This window comes from Nicotiana tabacum, chromosome 19 (assembly GCF_000715075.1).
Source record: "Nicotiana tabacum cultivar K326 chromosome 19, ASM71507v2, whole genome shotgun sequence".
NCBI classification, from domain to species: Eukaryota; Viridiplantae; Streptophyta; class Magnoliopsida; order Solanales; family Solanaceae; genus Nicotiana; species Nicotiana tabacum.
The window spans coordinates 108113650-108138807 of record NC_134098.1 but is presented as its reverse complement, the minus strand read 5'-3'; the positions used below and the strand labels follow the sequence as shown (position 1 = coordinate 108138807).

The 25158-nt window shown below is 36.7% G+C and overlaps 3 protein-coding genes, 1 non-coding gene and 1 pseudogene across 5 annotated transcripts; 2 read left to right on the top strand and 3 right to left on the bottom strand.

Annotated features, from left to right (window-relative positions):
- LOC142173638 (ATP synthase subunit alpha, chloroplastic-like) overlaps positions 1-25158 on the bottom strand; it is a 312381-nt pseudogene that overhangs the window by 58912 nt on the left and 228311 nt on the right.
- On the top strand, positions 7215-10717 carry LOC107786945 (phosphatidylinositol 4-kinase gamma 4-like). Its single transcript, XM_075238390.1, has 2 exons — positions 7215-9161; positions 10086-10717. The coding sequence occupies exons 1-2, from the start codon at positions 7818-7820 to the stop codon at positions 10461-10463; spliced, it is 1722 nt and encodes a 573-aa protein (XP_075094491.1). The 5' UTR covers positions 7215-7817; the 3' UTR covers positions 10464-10717.
- Positions 9588-9689, top strand: LOC142174026 (small nucleolar RNA snoR69Y). The gene has a single exon (XR_012703385.1). It is a non-coding gene; the product is annotated as a small nucleolar RNA snoR69Y (small nucleolar RNA).
- On the bottom strand, positions 13622-20405 carry LOC107786946 (uncharacterized). Of its 2 annotated transcripts, XR_001648255.2 has the most exons (7): positions 17688-20405; positions 16760-17358; positions 16138-16347; positions 15248-15465; positions 15064-15127; positions 14153-14305; positions 13622-14073 (listed from the first exon to the last, which is right to left on the bottom strand). XR_001648255.2 is itself a non-coding variant. In XM_016608460.2 (6 exons), the coding sequence occupies exons 1-5, from the start codon at positions 20104-20106 to the stop codon at positions 15085-15087; spliced, it is 3489 nt and encodes a 1162-aa protein (XP_016463946.1). In that variant the 5' UTR covers positions 20107-20405; the 3' UTR covers positions 13622-14305; positions 15064-15084. The 2 variants fall into 2 exon arrangements, 1 of the variants encoding a protein (XP_016463946.1); XM_016608460.2 differs by having other exon boundaries at positions 13622-14305.
- LOC107786948 (E3 ubiquitin-protein ligase SINAT5) lies at positions 20870-24702 on the bottom strand. The gene is made up of 3 exons (XM_016608462.2): positions 24247-24702; positions 21930-22316; positions 20870-21487 (listed from the first exon to the last, which is right to left on the bottom strand). Exons 1-3 carry the CDS (start codon positions 24487-24489, stop codon positions 21125-21127), a joined length of 993 nt encoding a protein of 330 aa, XP_016463948.1. The 5' UTR covers positions 24490-24702; the 3' UTR covers positions 20870-21124.

The following is a 25158-nucleotide window of genomic DNA, read 5'->3' as shown; positions in this document are numbered from 1 at the left end:
AAAAATTAAATTTTTTATTTTAAAATTCCGATATAAGTCTTTTTTAAAACACAAATAAGGCATCCGAAAACTTTTGTAGTATATGGCATCTTTATTTATTGAGCTAGATAAATGGGAATAACATTTATTATTTTCAGATTTTTTTGAACTTTTATTTTAGAGTTTTATATAACTCAAATAAATTATCTAATAATATTTATGTAATTTTAAAAATTATATATTCATTGATACGAATACACGCGCAAAGCGCTTACCCTAAAACTAGTACTATATAAATAATGTGATTATGTAAAAATCCTTCCACCATCCATGTATAATACTAATGTATTTATTAATTACACTCATTAATAATCAGAACCAATGAGATTATGATAAGGGCATCTCCAACCCTCCCCCGCTTCTCCATAATGCAACCCTTTTTTGCCAAAATGTGGCTCCAATGCTCCCCCATTTTTGCCCCCAAAATGGAGAATGAATAGTGTTACTCCAAATTGGGAGTGACACTATTCATCTCCTCAATTACTATTCATCCTTACTTTATTATTATTTTTATTATTTAACTCTTTTAATTTATCTCTTTATATATACCTAATTATGTTTATGTAATATCTTTATAATATTAATTTTACATCTTAACTTTGGAGTATAATTTTGATAAATTAATTTTCGTGCATTTATTATTTTTATGTAATAAAAATCTCCTCCATTACTATTCATCCTTACTTTATTATTATTTTTATTATTTAACTCTTTTAATTTATCTCTTTATATATACCTAGTTATGTTTATGTAATATCTTTATAATATTAATTTTACGTATTTCAACTATTAGGGCTGCAACATATTAGCCTCTTTTTTTCTGCTCGATGGCATGTTTCTCTCTGGGCATATGTTAGCAAACCTGCGTCGTCCATGGGGAAGAGAGCACGCAAACTATCTCAGAAAGCACTAATGGCTCAAGCAAGCTTGCAATTGCAAAGCAATGCTCAGCGGGGGAAAAGAGGCAGTGAAGTACGTGAGAAAGAGGCTACTCTTCCTCAAATTAGGGCAAAAATCAATGAAATAGTGGTGCAACCAAATGAAAATGCTAAGCAGAAACAGGTAGAAGCTCAACAGATCTGGAATGAAGTCGCACAACCAACACGAAGCAGCAGATATGCGTAATCAACAAGTAAAGGAAGAAAATCATGGGTGGATGAAGTTGAGGAAGAATTAGCAATGCAAAAACAGAAGAAATCTGTGTGGGAGGACTTCGATTTGTCAAAAATTTCTAATGCAGGGTTCAAATTGGAATATGTTGCTCCCAAAACTCACGGTGAGTCTCCAATTGTTGAAATTGAGCTAGATCACATAAGCTCTGAAATTGAATTCTAGAAAAATATTGTAGTATGCTATGTGTTAGGGGAACATCCTACATTCACAGTAATACAGGGGTATATTCAGAGACTTTGGGCAAAACATGGTATTAATAAGATATCAATGTTGAAGAATGGAGTCACACTTGTGCGATTTTATTCTGAAATTGGTAAGAATGAGGCCATACAAGGAGGGATCTATCACTTTGATAATAAACCTTTTATAGTGAAGGCATAGAGCCCTAATCTAGAGTTCACCAGGGAGGAGTTGCTTACGGTTCCGATTTGGATAAAATTTTCAGGGTTGGATTTTAAATACTGGAGCTCTAAAGGCTTGAGCAAGATTGGTAGTCTAGTTGGGAAACCATTAACGGTGGACCAAAATACTGAAAGGAAGAATGGTTTGAATTTTGCAAGGCTGCTAGTTGAAGTGGAGATGGACTCAAAACTACCTGAAGTGGTGTTGTTCCGGAATGAAAAGGGACAATTGGTAGAATAAAGAGTTAGCTATGATTGGAAACCAACATTGTGCACACATTGCTCAAAGTATGGTCATTCAGAAAGTATATATAGGAAGAAACATCCAGTAAAGCTAGCAACACAACAAGAACAGAAAGGGCAGCAAACAAACAAAGATGATGGGGTGGATAACCAGCTTGCAGAGATAAGATCAGATAAAAGGATGGACAAAGGTAAAACAAAAGCTGTTCAAGGCCATGAAAGGCACACAAGTACTACTAGTAGTTCCGGTTGGGTAACTCCGATGAAAATTGGTAGGGCTAATCCACTACAGGACAAGACCCAAGTTGAGAGGTTGAATGCTTATGAGGTTTTGCAAAGGGGAGAGACAGAGAACTTAGAAGGTACGGAGAAGGAGAAGAATGTGGGAGGCCAACCATTGCCCCATTTAGGGGATGGTTAACTTACTTAGTTGGAATGTAATGGGCTTAAATGCCCCTAATAAGCAAAAGAAGATTAAACTCCTTTGCAATGAAGAAAGAGTAGGACTAATTGGCCTACTAGAAACAAAAATAAAGAGGGATAAAATAGATCAAGTAATGGGGAAGCTGTTTGGTGGATGGCAGTTCATCTCAAATTTGGACTGTCATTACAATGGACGGATAGTGGTTCTATGGAGAGATGATTTGTACAAAATCAAACTTATTGCTATGACTGATTAAATAGCTACTTGTGAGGCTCTCTATATATCTCACCAGTTGACTTTTAATGTCTCTTTTATGTATGCCCATAACACAAGAGAAGAAAAGAGAGGTTTATGGGACAGTACGATGAATCAGAGTAGAAGAAGTATGCAACCTTGGATGATATTGGGAGAATGTTGTGCTCCATGATGAGGATATAATTGGAGGGTGTCCTATTTTCTGGACTGAGGTGGTGGATTTCAATAACTGTTTGTTTGAAGCTGGCTTGATTGAATTGCCTATGCTAGGCAATAGGTATTCCTGGAATGATAAAGGTGTTGATAAGAGAATCTTCTCCAAAATAGATTGGATTTTTATAAATGATATGTGGCTAGACAATATGCCTACCTGTAGAGCCATTCTTTTGCCGGAAGGCATAAGTGACCACTGCCCTATAAAAGTCTCACTAGCAGAAGAGAATCCTAGGAGGAAAAGATCCTTCCAATACTGCAACACATGGTCACACAACCCTCAGTTTGTGGATCTAGTAAGAGAGGAGAGGAATACATCATTTAAAGGGTGTAAAATGTTCAAAGTAGTGAAAAAATTGAAATCCTTAAAGAAGAAACTCAAGCTGCTTAATTCGGACTGCTTTAGCAATATTATAAATGAAGCTAATGAGGATAGGAAGATACTGAAGGAGGCTCAACAATAATTGCAGAGAGATCCTACTAACAGGGCTCTACAACAGTATGAACTCGAAATATATCATAGGTTTAAAAAATCCTCATACTTAGCAGAAATATATCTACAACAGAGAAGCAAAGCCGTATGGATAAAGTTGGGTGATGACAATACACAGTACTTTTACTCTGTGATCAAACATAGGAAATTGAAGCACTCCATTACTCAGCTAAAGGATAGAGCGGAAGAATGGCAGAATAAGCCTAACGACATTGCTAGAATATTTGTCGAGTATTATGAAGATCTATTGGAGAAGAGAGATGATTCAAGAACACGAGTAAACAATAGAGTACTACAGGAAGGAACAATACTTACTATTGATCAACAGATGGAGTTGTTGCAACCTTATACTGATAAGGATGTGAAAAAGGCTTTATTTAATATTGACAGGAATAAAAGTTTCGGGCCTGATGGGTATGGTAGTGGATTCTTTCGAGATGCATGGGACATTATTGGAACATATTTCACAGAAGCAGTACTTAAATTTTATCAGAATGGCCAACTGTTGAAGCAGATTAATAGTACAAATATAGCCCTTATTCCCAAGATAGAGGTTCCTGAATGTGCAAGCCACTTTCGACCAATTTCTTGTTGCAATGTAATCTATAAGTGTATTTCTAAATGATCTGCATCAGACTCAAGAAGGCAATTAAGTACTTGGTAGCAGAGAATCAATCAATTTTTGTTGAAGGCAGATCAATGATGCACAATGTCTTGATATGTCACGATTTATTAAGACATTACAATAGGAGAACTTCACCAAGGTGCTTGCTGAAGATTGATCTTTGAAAGGTATATGACATGGTTAATTGAGAGTTTCTTAATGAAGCTTTGGAGGGATTTGGATTTCCAAGAAAGTTCAGATACTTAATCATGACATGTGTTTCATCTACAAAGTTCTTTGTTAAAATAAATGAAGAAAGCCATGGTTTTTTTTGAAGGAATGAGAGGTCTGCGACAAGGAGATCCTATGTCTCCTCTTCTGTTTGTTCTTGTGATGGAATATCTCTCAAGGATATTGAAGATAGCAAGCAGATTACCTGACTTTGGATATCATCCTATGTGCAAGCCGACCAAACTTACACATTATTTTTTCAGATGATCTGATGCTTTTCTGCAAAGGTAATATGAGCTCAGTAAATCGCCTCATGAAGATACTAAATCATTTTAGTGCCACTACTGGATTGATTGCAAATATGGATAAATCCAACATCTTCTTGGCTGGAATAGATGATAACACTAAGGAGCAGCTACTTCAAAGAACGAGATTTGTATTGGGTGCTTTGCCTATTAAATACTTGGGGCTGCCACTCTCATCCAAGAAATGGAATAAAATGAATTGTCATCAACTAGTGGAGAAAATTACACACAGAGTTAAAGTCACCTATTCCAGACAACTATCCTATGCTGGGAGACTTCAGGTGATAGAAGCAGTATTATTTTCCATACAGAGTTTTTGGAGTTCAGTGTTCATTCTACCTCAAAGTGTACTGAAGGAGGTGGATAGGATCTGTAGGGAATACTTATGGGGAGGATCAGTTGACAAGGTGGCTTTGTTATCGTGGGAAAAGATCTGCCAACCTAAGAAATTGGGAGGTTTAAATACCAAGGGGTGCAAGGAGTGGAACATTGCATCTGTAGGCAAACTAATCTGGCAATTGCAAGTAAATAAGGAATCATTATGGGTTAAATGGGTACATAGCATTTATATGAAGACATAAACTAATTTCTGGGAACATAAACCGCCGATGGATTGTAGTTGGTATTGGAAGAAACTCAACTCCCTAAAAGAAAGAATGCAGGAATGGTATGTGCAAGGAAGATATGTGCTTACAGTGAATGGTGAGTATTCGATTACAAGGAACTATTTGGATATAACTGGGAGCCACTCTAGGATGAGAATAACTGAACTTGTATGGACTGTTATGGCACAACTAAGGCATAGATTCATAATGTGGTTAGCAATTCATGGAAGGCTGCTTACTAGGGAGAGACTGCTTAAGTTGCAGATACTAGTCGAAAATGTGTATTGCTGTCTCTGTGATGCACATGTGATGGAAACAAATATACATTTGTTTGGTGAGTGTGATTGGTTTCAGAATGTCAAACAAGAGTTGGTGCAATGGACATGAATACATGTTCGGGCAGGTGATTTTAAGCAAGTTTTAGAAAGTTTCAAACGGAAGCAATGGTCGCGACTCAAAAAAGAGCCGATGACAGCAATATGGGGGGCTATACTATACCACACTTGGAAAGCTAGGAATTGGAAATTGTTCAAAGGAATAAATGTACATAGATCAGAGATAGTGTCATAGATTAAAAAGGATGTATTGGTTAGACTAGAATTATATAGAACATCTCGTAGAGCTAGGAGATGTAGAGGATTAGTATATAAGCTTCTACGTAACAAGCGTTCTGGTTTTTTTTTTGTTGTTGTTCAGATCTGTTTGTTGGAGGCCTAAGTTCTGCTATGTGGAATTAGGTGCTCTTTATTTGTAATTGATTTGGTTTGTCAATGATAATTCACAATGGTTACCAAAAAAAAATATTAATTTTACATCTTAACTTTGGAGTATAATTTTGATAAATTAATTTTCGTGCATTTATTATTTTTATGTAAAATTCTAAGTTAATTTTATTATAAATTATAATTGTACAAAAAATATATAATGATCTCAAAAAATAAATGGTGCAAATATAAAATATTAGATGTTGCTAAAATTGAAAAGTGAATTTGAAAATATATTAAAATTGGAAATACATGAAAATTGAAAATACATCAAATTAAAATACATAAAAATTGAAACTACGGTAAATAGCAGAATAACTTAGTAGGGACCTATGTCTTCTTCAGATACACCAAAATCATTATAGTATTGAGTGAATTGGGCCAAGGATTATTGTACTGCACAACATGATAATCGAGGATGAGCGTGATCTTAATGCACCAATTCAAGATGATTGGGAATGTCCACCTCCAACGGTAGAAATGGTAGTAGATAAAAATCACCGATTTGAGCAATTTTGAGCTCGACACAAAAAAATTAAGGACAAAGATGCTCATTTTACACTTCGTAATGCATTAATAGATCATTTATGAGAGCATACTAGAGGTGAAAGTTGAATATTTATGTAATATTTAATCCGAATTTTACCATAATGTAATATATATTTAATTATCTTGTATCTCAATGATTTCACTTTTATTTGATTTATCCGTTAATATATATAATCTATAATATTTGCTTATAAATTATATTATTTAAAAATTTATGGTATAAAATAATTTTATATTAAATTATATGTGATGAATATGTAAAAAAGAAAAAAAAGATAGAATTTCTTTAATAGAAATAAAAAAATAAAATTTAAATAAAAAATAATACTCCCTCCATTTCAATTTATGTGAACCTATTTGACTGGGCACGTAGTTTAAGAAAAGAGAGAAGATTTTTAAACTTGTGGTGTAAAATGAGACACATATATTTTGTGTGGCTATAAATCATTGTATAAAGGTAAATTGTTTCCAAATAAGGAAAGAGGTCATTCTTTTTTATACGGACTAAAAAGAAAATAGGTTCACATAAATTGAAATGAAGGGAGTAATTTAATATTGAAGAGAGAAGAATATAAAATAAAATATTTTGTTTTGGAGTAAAAAATAAAGTTTTGATTAGAATAACTTTACTCAATTTTGAAGTTTACTTTATTTTGCAGGAGAAAACGGAGACAAGTGTCATATATGGCCTAAGTAGAAAAGTCTTGCATGAGCCAATTTCCTCGAACTTACACAGCACTTAACAACGTTACCATTATTCTTGTAATCTGTGTCATCAATGATGTGTCTTCTTCCAACTTGTTGCCCAATTAACGACGCCGTTAACAGCATTTTCTCAATTTCCTCTTTCCCGAAATCAAAACCGAGTAAACGCCGTTAAAGACCGTCAAAAATCCACGTCAAAGTCGTTATTCAACGCTGTACACTATAATAATTCCCACGCCTACAACGCATATCTTCTTCAGTCTTCTTCTTCAACGGTACCAAATTTCTCCACCAAACACGCTCCCAATTTGTCACCGTTCAATCGCCGGGAAATTCGCCGGAACCATTCAAAAAATTCGTCGTTGATCTGTTTTCACCTTATCTATATACTAAGCTTCCGATCATCCATTTCCTCTTCGGTTCTTATTCCTCCGTTAATAAGAATCCGCTCGTTCTTCTCTGCCTTTGGATTTCTCTATTTAAGTTTATTTCTATTTTTTCCCCAAATCCAATTTCTGAAACCCTAATTTCCGATTTCCCAAAGCTTCTAGCTTTCGCTTTTCTATGGCCCATTTCAAGTAAATTCATACATGGGCCTATTATGAATATCTAGGGCTTTGGGAAGTTTTAATTTGGTTTTGTTCTTTTTTTATTTGTACAGTTTCGATCTGTGAAGAGGAACACAGATTGTATGTAAAGATGGGTTTGTGAAAATCTTGGTAAATTATCTTTTGTTTTTTAGGGGTTTATATTTTTCAGGTTGATTTGATTTTTTTGGAATTTAGGGTTTGAAAATTTTGGATTAGTGGAAAGATGTCTTCAGCTGGGGTGATTGCGATTAGTCCTATGTGCAAAGAATCTATGATGATTCCTGCAGATTTCCATAGCCAAGAATCAATTTTGATATACGTGGCTATGTCAGGGTCAATGGTACCAATGAGGGTTTTGGAATATGATTCAATTGACTCTGTGAAGCTTCAGATTCAGACCTGTAAAGGGTTTGTCGTGAAAAATCAAAAATTGGTGTGTGGTGGCCGAGAATTGGCCAGAAGCAATTCCCTCATTAGGGATTATGGAGTTGGTGATGGGAATGTTCTCCATTTGGTCCTTAGGTTATCAGATCTTCAGGTCATCAATGTGAAAACTTCTTCTGGTGAAGAGTTTACCTTTAATGTGGATAGGAGCAGGGATGTCGGATATGTGAAACGTCAAATTGCTAAGAAAAAGAAGGGTGCTTTAGGAGATATCGATGAGCAAGAAGTGCTTTGCAATGGTGAAAGACTTGAAGATCAGAGGCTTATACATGATATCTGCAAGAACAATGATGCTGTGATTCATTTGTTTGTGAGAAAATCTGCAAAGATTAGAGCAAGACCAGTGGAGAAGAATTTTGAGCTGTCTATTGTGGCACCACAACTGAATGATGACAAGGCTACGGAGAGCAGTAGTGGGAATGAAATACTAGATAATAAGCTTTCGGTCCCTAAGGAGCCTCCTGATAGGGCAAGTATTTTGGAACCTATCATTGTTAACCCAAAGATTGAAGTGCCTTTGGTGATTAGTGATTTGATTGGCTCTACACTTGAAGGGTTAGATAGAGGACATTATCCTATTAGATCCTCCGAAGGCACAGGAGGAGCCTACTTTATGCTTGATGCAGCAGGGATTAAGTACGTTTCGGTGTTTAAACCAATTGATGAGGAGCCTATGGCTGTGAATAACCCACGAGGGCTGCCTTTGTCAGTTAATGGCGAGGGCTTGAAGAAAGGAACAAGAGTTGGAGAAGGTGCTTTGAGGGAATGTGCTGCTTACCTTTTGGATCATCCAAAAAGCGGTAGGCGTTCATTTTCTGGTGAGGCACTGGGCTTTGCTGGTGTTCCACCAACTCTCTTTGTGAGGTGTCTCCACAGCGGATTCAATCACCCAGATGGTATCACCCCTAAGATTGGCTCCTTGCAAAAGTTCATGGAGAACAAAGGAAGTTGTGAGGATATAGGTCCCAGTGCTTTTCCTGTGGGGGAAGTGCATAAGATTGCAGTGCTTGATATGAGGATGGCAAATGCAGATAGGCATGCAGGGAATATTTTAATGAGCAAAGGTGAAGATGGGCAGATTGTCCTCATTCCAATTGATCATGGTTACTGCTTGCCTGACAGTGTAAGTCTTCATCTTTAATTTCCTTTTCTTTTGGTGTATGATGTGAACAGTTGGTGGATGCAATTCTTCTTTGCTGCATTTCCTGTTACATCTTTCTTATATTGGTTATTAAAGTAGTTACAATGTGATGTTAATTATCTTTGCAATTTTGTTTTCTGCTCTAACATGTCCCTCCAGCAAGTGACTGTATGATTTTGAGTGCGAATTCGGAAGCATGTTGTCTTCATTCGTTATAGTCAAATTTTGGTTGAGGGTATAAACTAACTTCAAAATCAATGTGTCTCCAGTGGAATAGCTTTCCCCGATTTCGACATACTTACAAGCCTTTGAAATGACAATCACAAATCCATGGATTAAAAGCATATCATTTTCATGTCAAATCGCAGTATGATTTTTATTGGCCAGAACACCTATGAGAAAATAGGGAGCGATTGCAATGATGATAACATTTTCCCAGCTCATTATGAGACCTTATCTTTTAAGGTCCGGGAATATACTCGTTTCCAACACACATGTCTGAGCTTCGCCCCTATAGTAAAAAGAAGAATCCCCCGCATTTCAAGAAAAAAACACCTATGAGAAGCTGTGGTCTTTACAAAACTGACCACCTTTTTTTACCTGCCCCTTTGAGAGGCCAGCTATTATCTGCAGTATATGAGGCATTAAACGAATTCGAAGTCCAAGTAGTGTGCTCTTTTAAAAGAAGTTCTGGAGTACGATTAGTAAAAAATGTCATTGCTTTTTGCCTTGATACGAGTAGCAAAAACTTCTGTGAAATTTGAGAGTTGTGAATGCTTGTTAGGCGGCTTGTTATATATTCTCTCGCTCTCTCTTTAATTCAGGATTGACAATAGATGGAAGTCAATTAGACTTCGGGAAAATTTGTATAGTTTGGTTCTGATCAGTTGGTTTATGCTATTTCAGTTTGAAGATGTCACTTTTGACTGGCTTTATTGGCCACAAGCTCGTCAGCCTTTTAGCTCCGAAACCATTGAGTACATAAAATCACTCGATGCGGAAGAAGACATTGCCTTGTTGAAGTTTTACGGGTGGGACATGCCTTTGGAAAGTGCCCGCACACTCCGCATCTCCACTATGCTTTTGAAGAAAGGTGCAGAGAGGGGCCTCACGGCATTTACCATTGGGAACATCATGTGCAGAGAAACCTTGAACAAGGAATCTGTGATTGAGGAGATTGTTCAAGAAGCACTGGAATCTGTGCTTCCTGGCTCAAGTGAAGATGCATTCCTTGAGACCGTCTCGCATGTAATGGATCGCCTCTTTGATGAGATTTCCTATTGATATTTCACTGAAGAATTGGTACATAGGTGTACATAGGAGAGTCTGCGGACACCTATTGTCTGCATGCATCAACTTAAAGAGAATATCCTGATTCATTGCTTTCAATTCATTTTCGCAGTTAACCAAGTTCTTTATCTCGGTGTCAATTCTCAAAATACTGTAAAGTTTGTTCATCTTTTTTTATGCTGGATTAAGTTGAAGACACAATATCCTTTTCCTTAAATAATAGTTTACGTTCTTGTATACTTATTAAATATGTTTGCAGGAGCCAAGGCTGTTGACATTGTTGGTTAAGCTTCAACCTAGGTAGAGGAATAAGAAACCGAGACTCGGATGAGTTGTGTGCTAGTTTTAGCCCTTTTGGGTGGTACATAACTCAAGTAATGAACAAAGCTAAGATCTCAACAGATCTGTTTTATTGTACAAAGTTGTACATTAATTTTTTCTGAGCCCTTTGGAGTTGAAAGATTCAAGGTGAAGTTGTACATAACTCAAGTAATGAACAAAGCTAAGATCTCAACAGATCTGTTTTATTGTACAAAGTTGTACATTAATTTTTTCTGAGCCCTTTGGAGTTGAAAGATTCAAGGTGAATGTTTGCTAGTAGATCCAACTAACTCCTTTGCTACATTGCTGCACCTTTCCACCTTTTGATAGGATGGGTTTGGTATGAAGTGGGACATCATTTCATTTTTATTAAACCTTAACTTGATGCAGAGTTCACTTCAAACGTAATTATGCAAACCTTATTTCTCACTCAAAACTCTTTAAGTAATTCTTAAACCTCCAATCCCCTACGGAAACACAATTGAGAAAGCAACTATATAAGCATCTTAAAATCAATCAATTGACTTAAGTTTGTTCTTTTCGAAAACCATTTCAATCCTTTACTAGTAAATATGTGTCTTTTAAGTAAATTAAGAGTTCTCTAAAATTAAAGGTTTCCACTCGTTCTTAAACTGACAACAAATCTGTAATTAAACTAAGAAAGACTAAATATCAGATTTAATGTAACTATTAGATCAAACATGTGTTTATTAACTCATATACGTGTCATCTATGTTGCCTACTACACCAAAATGAAATGCTTACGAGAATTTTGTCTGCTCAGTTGGAAAAAAAGGATAAATATGATACAAATAGTAACCGAACTATTTTTGTTAACTTCTAACAAAAGGCAAAATTAAACAAAAATTTATAGTATAGGAGCAAATATAGGCTTTTTTCCCTTGTATGAATTTTTGCTGCTTAAAATATTTTTTCAACATTTGTTCCTTCACGAGAAAGAAAAGGAAAAAGGGGTAACTAGCACTTTCCTTAATATTGACAGAAGAAGACAAATCACTGTAGTAAATCCAGACCATTTAACCAAGCAGTCAGTGATATACCAATCTCTCTCTTTTCTCTCTTTGCCTTTGTCTCTTGTTTTTATCCTTTTTCTTTAGTGCTAATGATATGCTACCCAGCACTTTATTGACAATATCCCTCCCCCTTTCCTACTATTCCACATTCTTGCCACTAAATTTTCCCAACTGGGGCTGTTCAAAAGCATTAATCTTTAGCCATGTTTGATCCTTACAGATCTAAACCCAGTAGTAGAGGCCGCACTAACTTGGCTTCTTGTTGTGTTGCCACTTTCTTCTTGATCTTACTCATTGTAGGCATTATTGTCGTCTACTTCTTCCTTTTCAAACCCAAAACTCCCAAAATCGCCGTCGACGCCGTTCAATTCCCCACCTTCTCCGTTACTAACGGCAGCGTTAACTTCACCTTCTTCCAGTACGTCTCCGTCACAAACCCAAATCGCGATGAGTTCACTCACTACGACAGCTCGCTTCAGCTCAGTTACTCCGGCGAGCCGGTGGGTGTAGTGTTTATTCCAGCCGGCAAGATCGACGGTGGTCGGACGCAGCATATGTCGGCGAAGTTTGATGTTCAGTCTTACCCGCTTCCGGCAACTTTGAGAGCTGATGTCTCAGGCGGCGGGGTGGTTTCTACGGCGGCGGCGAACGGCGGAGGTGGGGTTGGAAGGGGACCCACAATGGAGGTGGAAACGAGGATGAAGTTGGTGGGGAGGGTGAGGGTGTTGAAGGTGTTTACACATAGGGTGGATAGTGGAGTGAAGTGTAAAGTGGTGATTCAAGTCAGCAGCGGCTCTGTTTTAGGCGTCCGTTGCTGATACATGACTTTCTTGCTGTTAATTAATTACATTTCAGCTTCTGATCAAGGCATTGTTAAAAGGGAAATTGCAGATGTATTTGTATTAGAAATTAGGCGAATGCAAGTGCACAAATTGATGAAGAATTGTTTTTTGTGCTTTGGCTTATGTATAATTATGGCGATTGTCAAACTGCAACATGTTTTATGATTGTTAAAATGGTCAGAAGACAATTGCTTTTGGCCACTTCCAGATTTCTCATCATTGTGACTAGTCTACTCTGCATCATTCCATTTTTATCAATATTATGATTTGCACTTTTGACCAACTTGCTCATTTGCGCTAATTTACAGCTTAAGCAAGTCAGCAAGTTGTTTGTTGCCTTTGGTGTAAAGTATGAATGGTAAATGATGTAAGTAGAGTTGAGCTATAAGCTGTAGCTGAGTTTATTTGGTTTTTAAAACCTCACATAAAGCGATTCTATTGCTACAACTTTGGAATGCAGATTATGGTAAGAAAACTAAGATGCAGTTATGGAGGTCTAATTTATGGAATTTCTCTTATATAACATGTTTTTTTCAAGTCGACTAAGTTTCTATTCGGGAGTCTTGCAGTTGCAACGTTTTCTATTGTTACGCTGAAAGGTATTAAAACAACAAAGATGAAGAATGCTAAAGATGGATCTCCTCCATAAAAGTTATTAGTCACAAAAAAGTTGTATTAGTCACATTTTTGCATATTTACAAGATCCACAAGATGTTCAATCATAGTATGATTCTTAGAAATCAAATGACAAGGGTATCCCATGTTGTTACAAGGACAACAACACGACAGGTTTTTTCTTCTCAATCTCATATTTCAGGGTACCTCTCTAAATGAATGATCGCCTCTTTCAAGGTCAAACTAACTGACTCTTCGTAACTTTCGACCTCAGAAACGGGAGAATACTAAGAAGCAGAGGATACTGTCGAAGGCAGAACGTAAAGAATCAATCTGCAAATTGAGTCAACACAGACTTCTAAATCACAGTAAACTTTCTACTTTTAATAATGTGAATTTTCAGAGAAGTGCTTTAACAGTTCTGATATAATTACATTACCATCCCCATCAGAGAGGTGTCTAGAGATGCACAGAGGGAAGCCACTAAACCATCATAAATACAAAAAAATTCCATGCAGTTTTTCCGTGGTGGAAGGATTCCTAATTTTTCATTCTAGGATAGTTGCAGCAACTGAATATATATTATGGAACTCATCTTTGAGCACCTTTACTGGGGAAAGAAACAAATGATAATAAACAAGAGTCACCTTAGTCAACTGGTTGCTTCAAGCCCAGTTTTCAAATGTCCATCAAAATTCTAAGAACAATACCATCTCAGCTAACTGTGAACGCCCCGACACATGCAGTACGTGGTGTTAGAACGAGGCAACTGAGTTCCCATAATAGCCAGCCCTGTCAAAGGTTGAGGAATTATTCAGCAGATGAAGATACGCCCTCACAATCTCCCATTTGACTAAAAAACAGGCTCAACCTCAGGGAACATAAGAAAAGCGTCCAATTAGAGGAAAAAACAGAAACCGATATTGAACTCTCCTTTTAAATTTCTCAAAGTACATAACATTTCCTCAGTTATGAAGAATCGATTAACAGGGGCTGCCTCTGCCAGTCTGCCTTTAAGTTCCTCCTTCAACAACAATAAAATCACGGGATCAGTTTTCCAATCAATGATTCCAAAAAATTTCGAAAACATTACTAGAAAATATCATGCGGGTCGTACAAGAAGAATCCGACATGGTAATATAGTTTTCAACTTGCATACAACTTTTCATTGTTTTCATGTTCTAATAAAAGTTAAGTATTAGTAAACCAACAAACTCTTTTTTTCTCTAGCTTATCTCAATGAAGCTTACAGTGCTTGGAGATCCCTGCGATTTCAAAAATCAGAGGGACATAACCGCAACTATAACTAGAAGGAAAAGAAAAGTTGATTTTGTTCCCAAAAGAGGACACAGGAAAATGAAGGGTAATTTTTTTTTTTTTTAAGGAAACTGAGAGGTAGAGAAATTTAAGTCAAGGAACACTAACCAAAATTTTCTTCCCGATCGATTACAATATAGAAATCAACGCATATCAAACAAAGGCCTTATTGATTCTCATCTTCTATTACAATCTAACAATCCTAAGATGAGTGTATCTCATAAAAGATGGGGATGCCAAGTTTAATCTTTCTGCTTATATGTTTGTATTATGGCTATGGTAGGAGTTGGTTTTGGCTCCTTGGAAGCAAGTTAAGCAGTGTCGATAATTAAAATTCACCTGGACTGTTTGGCAGGTACAAGATCTTTAAATTTTGAAATTTATTGCACAAAATTTCATGTACCGTTTTAAAGTATCCTAAGTTCACAATAACCTAGCACCAACACTACCTACAAAATTTAATACCTGAGAAGACCAACATAACATCTATTTAGAAGTGGGCTTTTTTAGCTTCCTCCGTGACCTCCTCCTGAAAAATATGAAGGGTAAAATCAAAAAGAGTTCTAATCTAGGGCAATATCTAAATATCTGGCATCATAAACATGTGCCAGCAATAAAATTTGGCGACAGGCGTATGATTGCAGTGCACCTCTTTTTCATAGGTTTTCCAGTACTAAATAGACCCTTCATTACTGTAGATACATCCAAAGAGCGTTCACGCATGATTTTGTCATGGTATATCTTACTTCCAATATCCGTAATAGCTTCCTCCACCTCTTCCAATGTCTGGTCCACATTGAGCTGCAGCTGCCCTTTCTTGATAACCGTCACATTAAAACCATTTGCTTTGGCATCCCGAAAAGCATCCTGCACCGTAGTCAATAATGTAATAACAAATAATTTCCACAAGAATGATCAATTATCGATAATGGTACTCTGATCTACAGCATAACAGGCTAAGAGAAGCAAAAGGAAAGCAGAGAATAGGCACAAGTCATTAGCTATTTCAGTTTTCACAGAGTGAGAAGTAAAAGAATGAAGAAATAGAGCGGAAATGGAGTCTATCTAGTTTAGCATATTAAGCATTTAAACACTACACAGTAGCATTAATGGCATACCTAGCTTGGGACAGCAGGAAGATTTAGCACATTTATACAATTTAAAGATTTCTACGAAATTCATCCAGAGAGCAGGAAGTCCTACTTTCTTTTGTCCAACTACACAACATCCTAACAATTTGGAAGGAGATATTGCTTTTAAGAAAACACAGATCCATAAATGTTCCTAAAATGTGATGCACGTGCTTATCAATATGCATTTGGACATTTATAAGAGCTCACAGGAAAACATTAACCAGCAACATAGGCCCCTCCCCCCCACCACCCACCCCCAAAAAAAAACCTCCTCTCATGCATTGGATTCCCCACCAATGACGTTATCAACCGTTTTAGATTTGAAAGCACTGTCATTATGTACATAATAAGGCGTAGGACCAGTGAATCAAAGAAATGTAGTTACACCACAAACAAATAAATTTACCTTAGGAGGTCGTGCAACAACAAAGGCATTCCCATTGCCAAGCATTTCCATATGAGCCTGTATTATATAGCAAAGGTTCTTACAGTCACCAGCATCCTCAAAAGCAATTACGTGATACTGCTTGGGATCCAATTCCAGATCAGCGGCCATCTCTAGTGAATAGAATCCTACCTTCATCTCTCCTTCTCCCTCAGTGTATAATTCAATACACTACAAACAGAAACAAATATTGTTTGAGAAATCACGATGTAACTGCACAATACATAATATGACTAGAGGGCCTTAACATTGGAAAACTAATAGAATCCTTCCAGCAAATAGCTCCGAAAGTGTCTCGATGTAAGTTTTTGGACAAGATGTGGACCAATAACCTCTGGGTCGCATGGGTTCTATCTTACTGCAGTAGTAGTGGTTTATTTTGGCAGGAATGTCACTGTTAATAAAGGAACTAGGAAATAGTCTGTCTGCAGTAAAAGGTAATGGTGTCATACATGCCTTAATCATACGATCTCCCTGCCCGGCAGAGAAGAAGCCTCGCGTATGAGGCCATACTCTTCTTAATCAAGTGATTAAATTCTTTTTTAAGTTGGAAAAATTACAAAATGAAAAATGTAATAATTACCAATATACGGGGTAGATCAAGCCACCATAGGTAGTCCTCTTCCTTTTCATCTGCATATTCACGATATTTGCTCACTACTGCCTGGGGTCCAAACAGTTCCATTTCTCTTTTGACCCTGTCAAGTTTTTCTTTGACAAGCTTCTTTCCCTTCTCGAGCAAGTTGTCCATCAGATCGGCAGCTTCCTTTATTTCTCTTTCCGTAATCCATCTGTCCAAGTCCTTCCCTACATCCTTCATTACAGCTTTAATTTCCGGGTCGGATTCTGCATTGTAGGATTCCAAGAACCCCTGGGACCATTTCTTTGTATGCTGCCAGTACTCTTTACCGGATTTCTTGCCAGCTCTGATGGAACCATCACTACTTTCAATGATGGTCCTGGGAGCTGAAGTCGAATCAATTTTATTGCTTGATGGGGATTCTTGGAATACTTGAGGCAAGTCTTCTCTTTCTTTCTTTATGAGATTTGAGTTTTTTATGCTTTCAGCAACTACCTTTCTCTCTTCTGCAAAGTATTCTAGGAACTCAGAACTTCTTTCCATTGGTGGACCTTTCCAGCGAGGTATAATTTTCTCCGGTTGGTCATACAAACTGATGCCATCTACAGAAAAAGAGGGTTTAAAAGAAGTAGCTTGCTTAGCATAACCTTGGAATTGCAAAATAATTTTGTGTTTTTTCTCTACCACCTGCTCACCCCCAACCCCAACACCCTAAAACAAGAAGGAAAACAAAATGAATCCTAAAGAGATCAGAATCTTGTGCCTGAAGATGGCTCAGACATAAGAAAAGGGACAAATATGAGGAACAATAAAACTTAATTATCCAGCTGTATGTTTCAAAATGCTCACCAGGTATAATGACTTTAAGCATTTATTTATCCTATTTCCACGAGGGAGTAACTACCTTTAAACATTAAGAAAAACTTAATACCTGCTCCATAATCAAGGTTTTCAATGTTTGAGTGGAGCCACTTGTGCAAATCCATTAGTTGTTTATTCTCTTGATCAACTTTCTTCTCAAGGCCACTGAAGAACACAAGTTTATCTTCATCATCCATTTGAGAAAACGGATCTCTACCAGCGAGCTCATTTTCTCTAACTTTAAAAACAATTTCTTTAAGTCTCTCATCTTTCATCCACTCAAACTCGCTGACATTCTCATTAGTTTCAAGATGAAACATCTGAGTTTTCAGATTCAGCTCTTCATCAGATTTCTCCTTTGCCACCAGGTAATTATCCCTAAACCCTGTCTGAATTTTCTTAATGACCGGTTCAAATTCATGGAAATTCTTTTCCAGCCAGCTTCCATTATTTGGTGATGGTTCCAGTTCTGCAGTTCTGTCATTACCGTCTTGAACAGAGCGAGTTTCAGGTAATTCAGTATGTACTAATACTTTATCAACACATTCAGGGATGTCACTGGATGGAAAGATTTTGATCTCGTCAATCAGTTGTGAGCTCCCATCACCAACTGTTCCTTCTTGTTCAGGTGACAGAAAATCAAGTGGTTTAAGCTCTTCATATCTGTTGTTCTCATCATCACAAGAGCTTTGACTTGGATCACTCTTCGCTTTGTTCTGTGCAGATACAACACTATTGCTGGTTGGAAGAAATTCTTTTCGTTTGAAACTAGAATCTTCAGAAGAAAAATCAGATGTTCCCCATAAAGGAAATGGGTCAAATTCTTTTCCTGCATTAGCAGACAGCTGTTTCACATCACCAGTACTCTCCTTTTCCATTAGTGGTGTTGATAAATTCTCAACCTCTGGATCACTTTCAGCGATACTTTCTTGCTTCACTTTCAGTTTCGAGAGGTACTCCCTAGCTTCCTTAACTGCCAGAATGATTTTTGATTTTGATGCCACAGAAATTTCACTAGGCTTGCTTGATTGGCCAGACATTATAATAGATTTTTCAGTTACTTCAGTTCCATCAGTTGAGCATACGTCATATTTTGACTGATGTACATTTACCATAGAGCTTTTTATATCATCTGGAGGTTCTAAATTTCTGTTAGAGGTCTGCACTTCACGACTAAACAGTGAAGATGAACCAGTATGGACTCCATTAATATCCAGTAACAATTTCTGTTCAACAACTTCCTTTTCATTAGAGTGCTCTATTGAGGCTGGATAATCTCCTCCATTATCAGCTTGAAGAGAATTTCCTTTTTCCTGTTCTCGTACATGCCTAGCCATCTTTCTGATTTCTTGAATCTTATCATAGAATTCGGCATCCTCAAACTGCTCATTCTGAAACTGCTCTGGTAATGTTAAACTAGCGTCGAACCCCATTGCTTTCTCTATGCTGCTCCTAAGTTGTAGCTTATCAAGCCGGGGCTTTTCCAGAGACATGCTATCTGGCTCTTGGATAACTTCCACCTCACCTTTTACAGTCTTCTCCCTCTCCTTTCTAGCTTTCATCTTCCTCCTCAGCATTTCCTTCTCCAACCTTGAGTACTCTTCTTCTCCATGATTACCAGTAATAAACATTTTCTTTACCGCCCAAATCAAAACGAAACCGCAAAACACCACGAATCCAACTCTAGGCAACTTTTTAGATAGACCTGGATTAAGAGTAAAAGTGCTGAGTCCACTCACAGTGTTGGACTTCTCTTCTCCTGAAACTACAAATTTAGCCACTGAACTATTCTTAGGAAGCAAACTTTTACCATTTTCCATTTCCCTAGCTAAGACGTCGGCGAATGAAATTTTTGCTTTAACATCCTCATGCTCCTCAATCTTAGCGTTCGGATACAATGTTGGATCAATTCTGCTTCTTTTCAAAATTTCATCCTCATTTACAGCCACCCTTTTGACCTTACCCTCAGAATCTTGAAAAACAGTAAAAATAGGACCAGTACCAATACCCCAAAACTCCGTATCCTTCTTATACTGCTCAACCCAGCTCTCCAATTTATTCCATAAAACAGACTCCCCTAAAGCCTTAGTTTTTAACTCCACCCCAGTATCAGAAACAAGAATTTTGCTTTTTTCATCACCGCTTTCAGAGCCAAATTGAAAATTTTCACTACTTGGATTTTGAATAATGGAGTTTGACATGCTTTTTTCATCAATATTTTCAAAACTTGGGAAGTGAATAATGGGGGTTTCAATTACCTGTTGTTGTTGGTGTTGAGTGAGCTTTTTCCTCAAATAGTTTTGACGTTTGGTACGTCGGCCGAAATGAGCTGAAATTTGGAATCTTGATGGGTTGGAGAAGGGACTGCAAATCTTGGAATTGCGTGCTGTGAATGCTGAAGGGGTTCTCTTTCTCCATTGGGAGATGCAGAATTTGGGTGGAAAAGATTGAAGAATTGAGGAGCTGCTTGAGATTGTCAGAAAGCTCATGCTAGTATTACTCGAAGAGGAGTACTATTACAAGACAAGAACCTTAAACCCTGATAAACGCCTCATACAGTTTTCATTTTGGGTTTCAAAAACGATAAGTTAAACCCGAAACCTGATCAAAATGTTTGTTAAAAACAAAATTGTTTGCCTTGTCATAGGTGTCAAAGTGTCATATACGCTGGATAGAGGGAGCAGCAATTTTTTCACCCAACTTAGATATTGCTATTAATCTCTTTCTTTCTTTTTCGTTTTTGTTATGAATTAAAAAATGAATCTGCAATATTTATCCATCACCAACCGATGGAAAGTTGCGCTCTCTAGCATATAGTAGTCGGTAAAATAAAAACATATGTATATAATTACATGTGAATCCCTTGCTATTGCGAAGGGTTGTGAAAAAAGGAAAAAAAAAATTACCTCCTTTTAGAGCTAGCAAGAATGCAACCCATAAAAATTAGTTTTACTAAACTTTAGTTATGTCCGTTGCCAAAGTTTAGTTTTATCTATTGATGGTACAAGACTAGTAGTTGAAGGAACCCTTCGATTCGATGACATTTGCTATCTTGTTCTAAGGATTATTTTATGTAAGTTAGCATGTTCCTTAGTCAAATTTGAAGTTCCTCTTTGCTTTCAGTCACCCTTCATTTTTGCTGTCAATCCGTACAATTATAATGAAGCCAGAAACTTGCAGTACCGTGTTACAACAAAGAGATGGACTACTCGTTATCAAAAATAACTACTAACATATCTAAGGCACATAAAATTGTCAAGAAAGCATATTAATTGATGGATAACAACTTAGCTGTTGTACATCTTTTTGGTGAACCTTCAACATCTTAATTTACTTATGACATAGCCAAGAAAGGAGAAGAGGGACAGTAAGATTCAAACTTGCACTATTGTGTAACAGATGTCCACCGATACCACAAGCTATGAATCTTGGTGCTAACATTAGCCAAAAGATTCAGCACATAGGAAAGAATAAAACCCAATAGGTTTTGAGATGCAACCCCAGCAATTAACTACAGAGGTTGGGAATGCATGCTCCTTCGTCTGGATTCTGTTGTTCCTTCCATATTCTTCCAGTCACCCGTAGCTTGAGCTCCTTTCTGTCCCCACCGGAGAAGAATAGGGCCATGTTACGTTGTATTAGGAGCCCGTCATGGCTATCCCTAACTTTCCTATGACTGTCTCTTATGCTTCGCGGTGTACCTTCCCAGATAAGCTTCCTTCCATTTCCCCCTACTTCCAGGCTGTAGCTGTAGTTTCGTGCCTCTGTCTCGTCTCCCATAAACCGTAGGAATGCCATGTATACGGGTGCCATCCCAAGCTGAAATGCTTCAAAATGGAGACAGAAGTACTGACCAAAACAGTTGAAAACCTGTAAAAGGCGACGGAAAAGGTCACTCTAAATTTGAATATAACTAGCTTTAGAAATAGTTCTGAAACGAGGAAAAATAGCACTATAAATGAGGTATGAGATGTGACTCGCCACTTTAGTAGCAGGAGCAGCATGAGTAATATTCGGTCAGATACCTCTTTGAGCAAATTTAAACTGAAAAAGTATATGGACAGAGAAGTCATACACTTAATGAGATACTTCCAACTGGGGCAGACCATCAAGTGTGAAGAGAATCCTATTGAATGCAATTGCACAGCAGATGAAATAACTATAACTTTTATGCAAGGGCCTAAAATAGTGCAACTATATACAGCGCCTTTAACAAAAAATTTAGATCCTCAATTTTAATAAAGCTGTCAAAAACTCAGTTCTCGACATGATTACTTGAAACCCAAAAAAAAAAGAGAGATATTCCACTTACAGTTAACATCCACGTGGCATTTTCCACTTCCCGAGGATTAGATTTGACATAGCGATGGTTAAAAGTGCATCCAGAGTGCATGTCTACCTTGTGATCATCCCTCAAATGAGTAACCAAATAAGGAATATCGCCAACAACTGCACATTCTGACCCAGCATACGGGCAGTTGTATGGTCTAAAATTGCAGGATGATTCATGTTTCAGCTTACTGTAATAAGGAAATATCTCAGGACATCCAAGAGAGCCATATTTGCAAGGCAGCTCAAGTGATTCAGCCACCTTTTCTAGTGCTAAACATCTGATATCACCAAGCTCCTGTCTACAAGTGGGACATCGGTTGTGTACCCTCGCTTTACATGTTGAACAGATAGTGTGCCCATTATGACACTGCAGCAACAACATATGAAATATCATTAGTATAGTATACTGATGAAACTGATCCTCAAAGGACATTGTTAAGAATCTTCAGAGCTACCAGTTATTATTAACTAAGTTCACTTTGGTTTAACTAGTTGTAACACTCATTTCAGTATCTGTGTTTTGTGATGTAGCCTCTAAATTCCATAGAATTTCACAACTTTAGGGGTTCAAAAGCTTCTTTTAATTAGAGAAGAAGTTAATGCATCACTTTGGAGGCATTAGTTGCTAGGGACTAACCCAAGATGAAAACCACATTTTTAAATACAAAAGTGATCTATATGGTTCAAACCATACATATCGTTACACAATATATAAAGGATAAGGGTATTTTCTAGAATAATTCAGTTTCAGCTTCCAACTTTTCCGTTGAACTAATAAAACAATCACCTAATACAGAAGTACATCGCTACACTAGCCATAGCCCAGAGGAATTATAATGATGCTTTTCTACCAGACATATTCCAACTACCACATGGATTTATGCAAGATGAATATAGAAAAAATCAAATGCCTCAGAGAAAACCTCTAGGTCAAGATAATTTAATACTATAAATGCTATAGCCTATCAAACCATCAAAGAAAGATGCTTTTAAATATGAAAAGTAGTCTTGATTCTAAATCTTTGGCTTTACTCCCACAATGACTCCTTGGGGTATACTCGGATGCTGACAAGAGGATTTACCCTACTACAATCAGAGTGCTGATAATTTGCAACCCTGTTAAGAACTTAGACTTTTCAGTGCTCAAACTTTTGTTAAATCCAGGAAGCTATTGGAACATAATTACTTCTGAAATATGATTTAACTGAACACAAACCAAATGAAGATAAAATACCAGCTACTAAACCAGCAATTGGAGAGGTAAAAGTCCTCAGTGGCACCTTTACTAAGACCGAAAACAAGGCGACACCCATCACATTCTGAGTTATGAATATTAATTCAGCACAAATACTCCACCTCAATGCCCAGTCCTAAATTTCTTTCCGTAGCTACCTTTTAATATAAAACGTAACTGGTGTTCCCTGATTTCCTATTTTGAGGACAGTCAGTCTTCTTATGACCAACTTCTTTGCACTTCCAGCACTTAATTAACTCCCGTTATAAGTTAAAATATATAAACCCCGCACCAATATGTATGCAATGCGAGTATGCAACTGCTCCCATTAGCCATTGGAGTTGATCCCAACATAGACAAGATTTTGTAAAAATAACCTTAAAAAAGCATAATCTATTGAAGAAATTTTTATACATGGAGTAAGGGATTACAAACCAGCAGCATGACTCAATAAGTCAAAAGTTTTGGATTCTTTACGGGAAGTCAAAATTTCTGGATTATTGGTTGATGCCCTTCTTCCTAAATCACTTTCAGTGGACTTTTCCCTCATTCCCCTAACTCCAAATGGACAAGAATCCGATGCAAAACAAACTAATGAAACCCATGTAACGCCTCAAGGTCCTAAAAATAGAAAGAAAATCCCCAAATCTAATTCATTTACTAACTACAAACAAATAACCAAATTTACACCATCTCACCTAGCTATTCACCCTATCCACCCAACAGAAAAAATATATAAAATTGAAAGTAAAGAAAACTATAATTTAAGGAAAGAGATCTTGTGAAATAATAATGCCATAAAAACGTGTTCCTACAAATAATTTTACAGCACAGTCCAAGGAAAAATTCAATCTTTCCTCAATCAACCCATCAAACAGATTAGGGAAACCAAAAATTCAGAATAGCACAATGTGGAACATCAAGTTACCAGACAAAATCCAATCTTACCTCAATAAAGGGAAACCCCAAAACTCAAAATGTGGAAATATAATTTACCAAAACTTCTTAAATTATCAAAAAGTAAACAAACTTGGCAGAAACTTCTTAATTAAAAGGGCGGAACCTGATGAATAGGAGGGTACATAGAATTGGTACAAACAGGGCATTCAAGAAGCTCATGAACGCTAGTAGCTGGATTTATTGCAATTCCCCCTTTATTGCTATTCCCATCACATAAGATATTGCTATTGTTGTTGTTGTGGGTCGTTTTGAACTGAGAACGAATTATATTTATGTGTTGGGGAATCTCATCTTCATCTATAATACCATCTGAAGATGATACACATTCAATGCTATCATACTCCATTTCAATATGTTCAATTCTTGATTCAATAAATTCAAAAACTTGTCTTTTGAGTATTTTCTGGTTTTGGGTGAGATGAATTTCGTGGAATTATTGATGGGTTTTTATTGGGTGTAAATTGTAAACAATTGTTTAATTTTCAAAAGAGAAAAACAGGTAAACAAATGGAGCGGGGTGGTGGGGAAGAGGGTTTGGAATTTGTCTTTGGGGAAGGAGAAAAAAGGATGGTGCTTCTCCCCTTTTGTCTTTTTCTTTCTTTTTTTAATCAATTAATTATATTAATTTAAATTAGTTGAAGTTCATTTGTATCAATGATCTAACTTCATTCTAATTCAAATTTAAATTATTCTAATATAAAATAAATTTTAATTAATGTCATTCGAGTATCAATGTATGACTTGTTCACACGAATATAGTTGAACCAATTCACTCACTATTTGTCTAACTTCCATCATTGTAATTTTTACAATTCTTGGATATTTATTTTTCTTACAATTTGAGTTAGTTTTTATCTATTAGGTTATATGGGTAAGATTTTGGATTTTCATTGTATTGCTTTGACACCAATATGAATGCTAGTGGTTGAGAAGTTACTTTTTTTTTTTCAATTCTAAGATGGGATGAAAATACTCTAACTTATCTCACATGATTAAAAACAAATAGAATAAAACA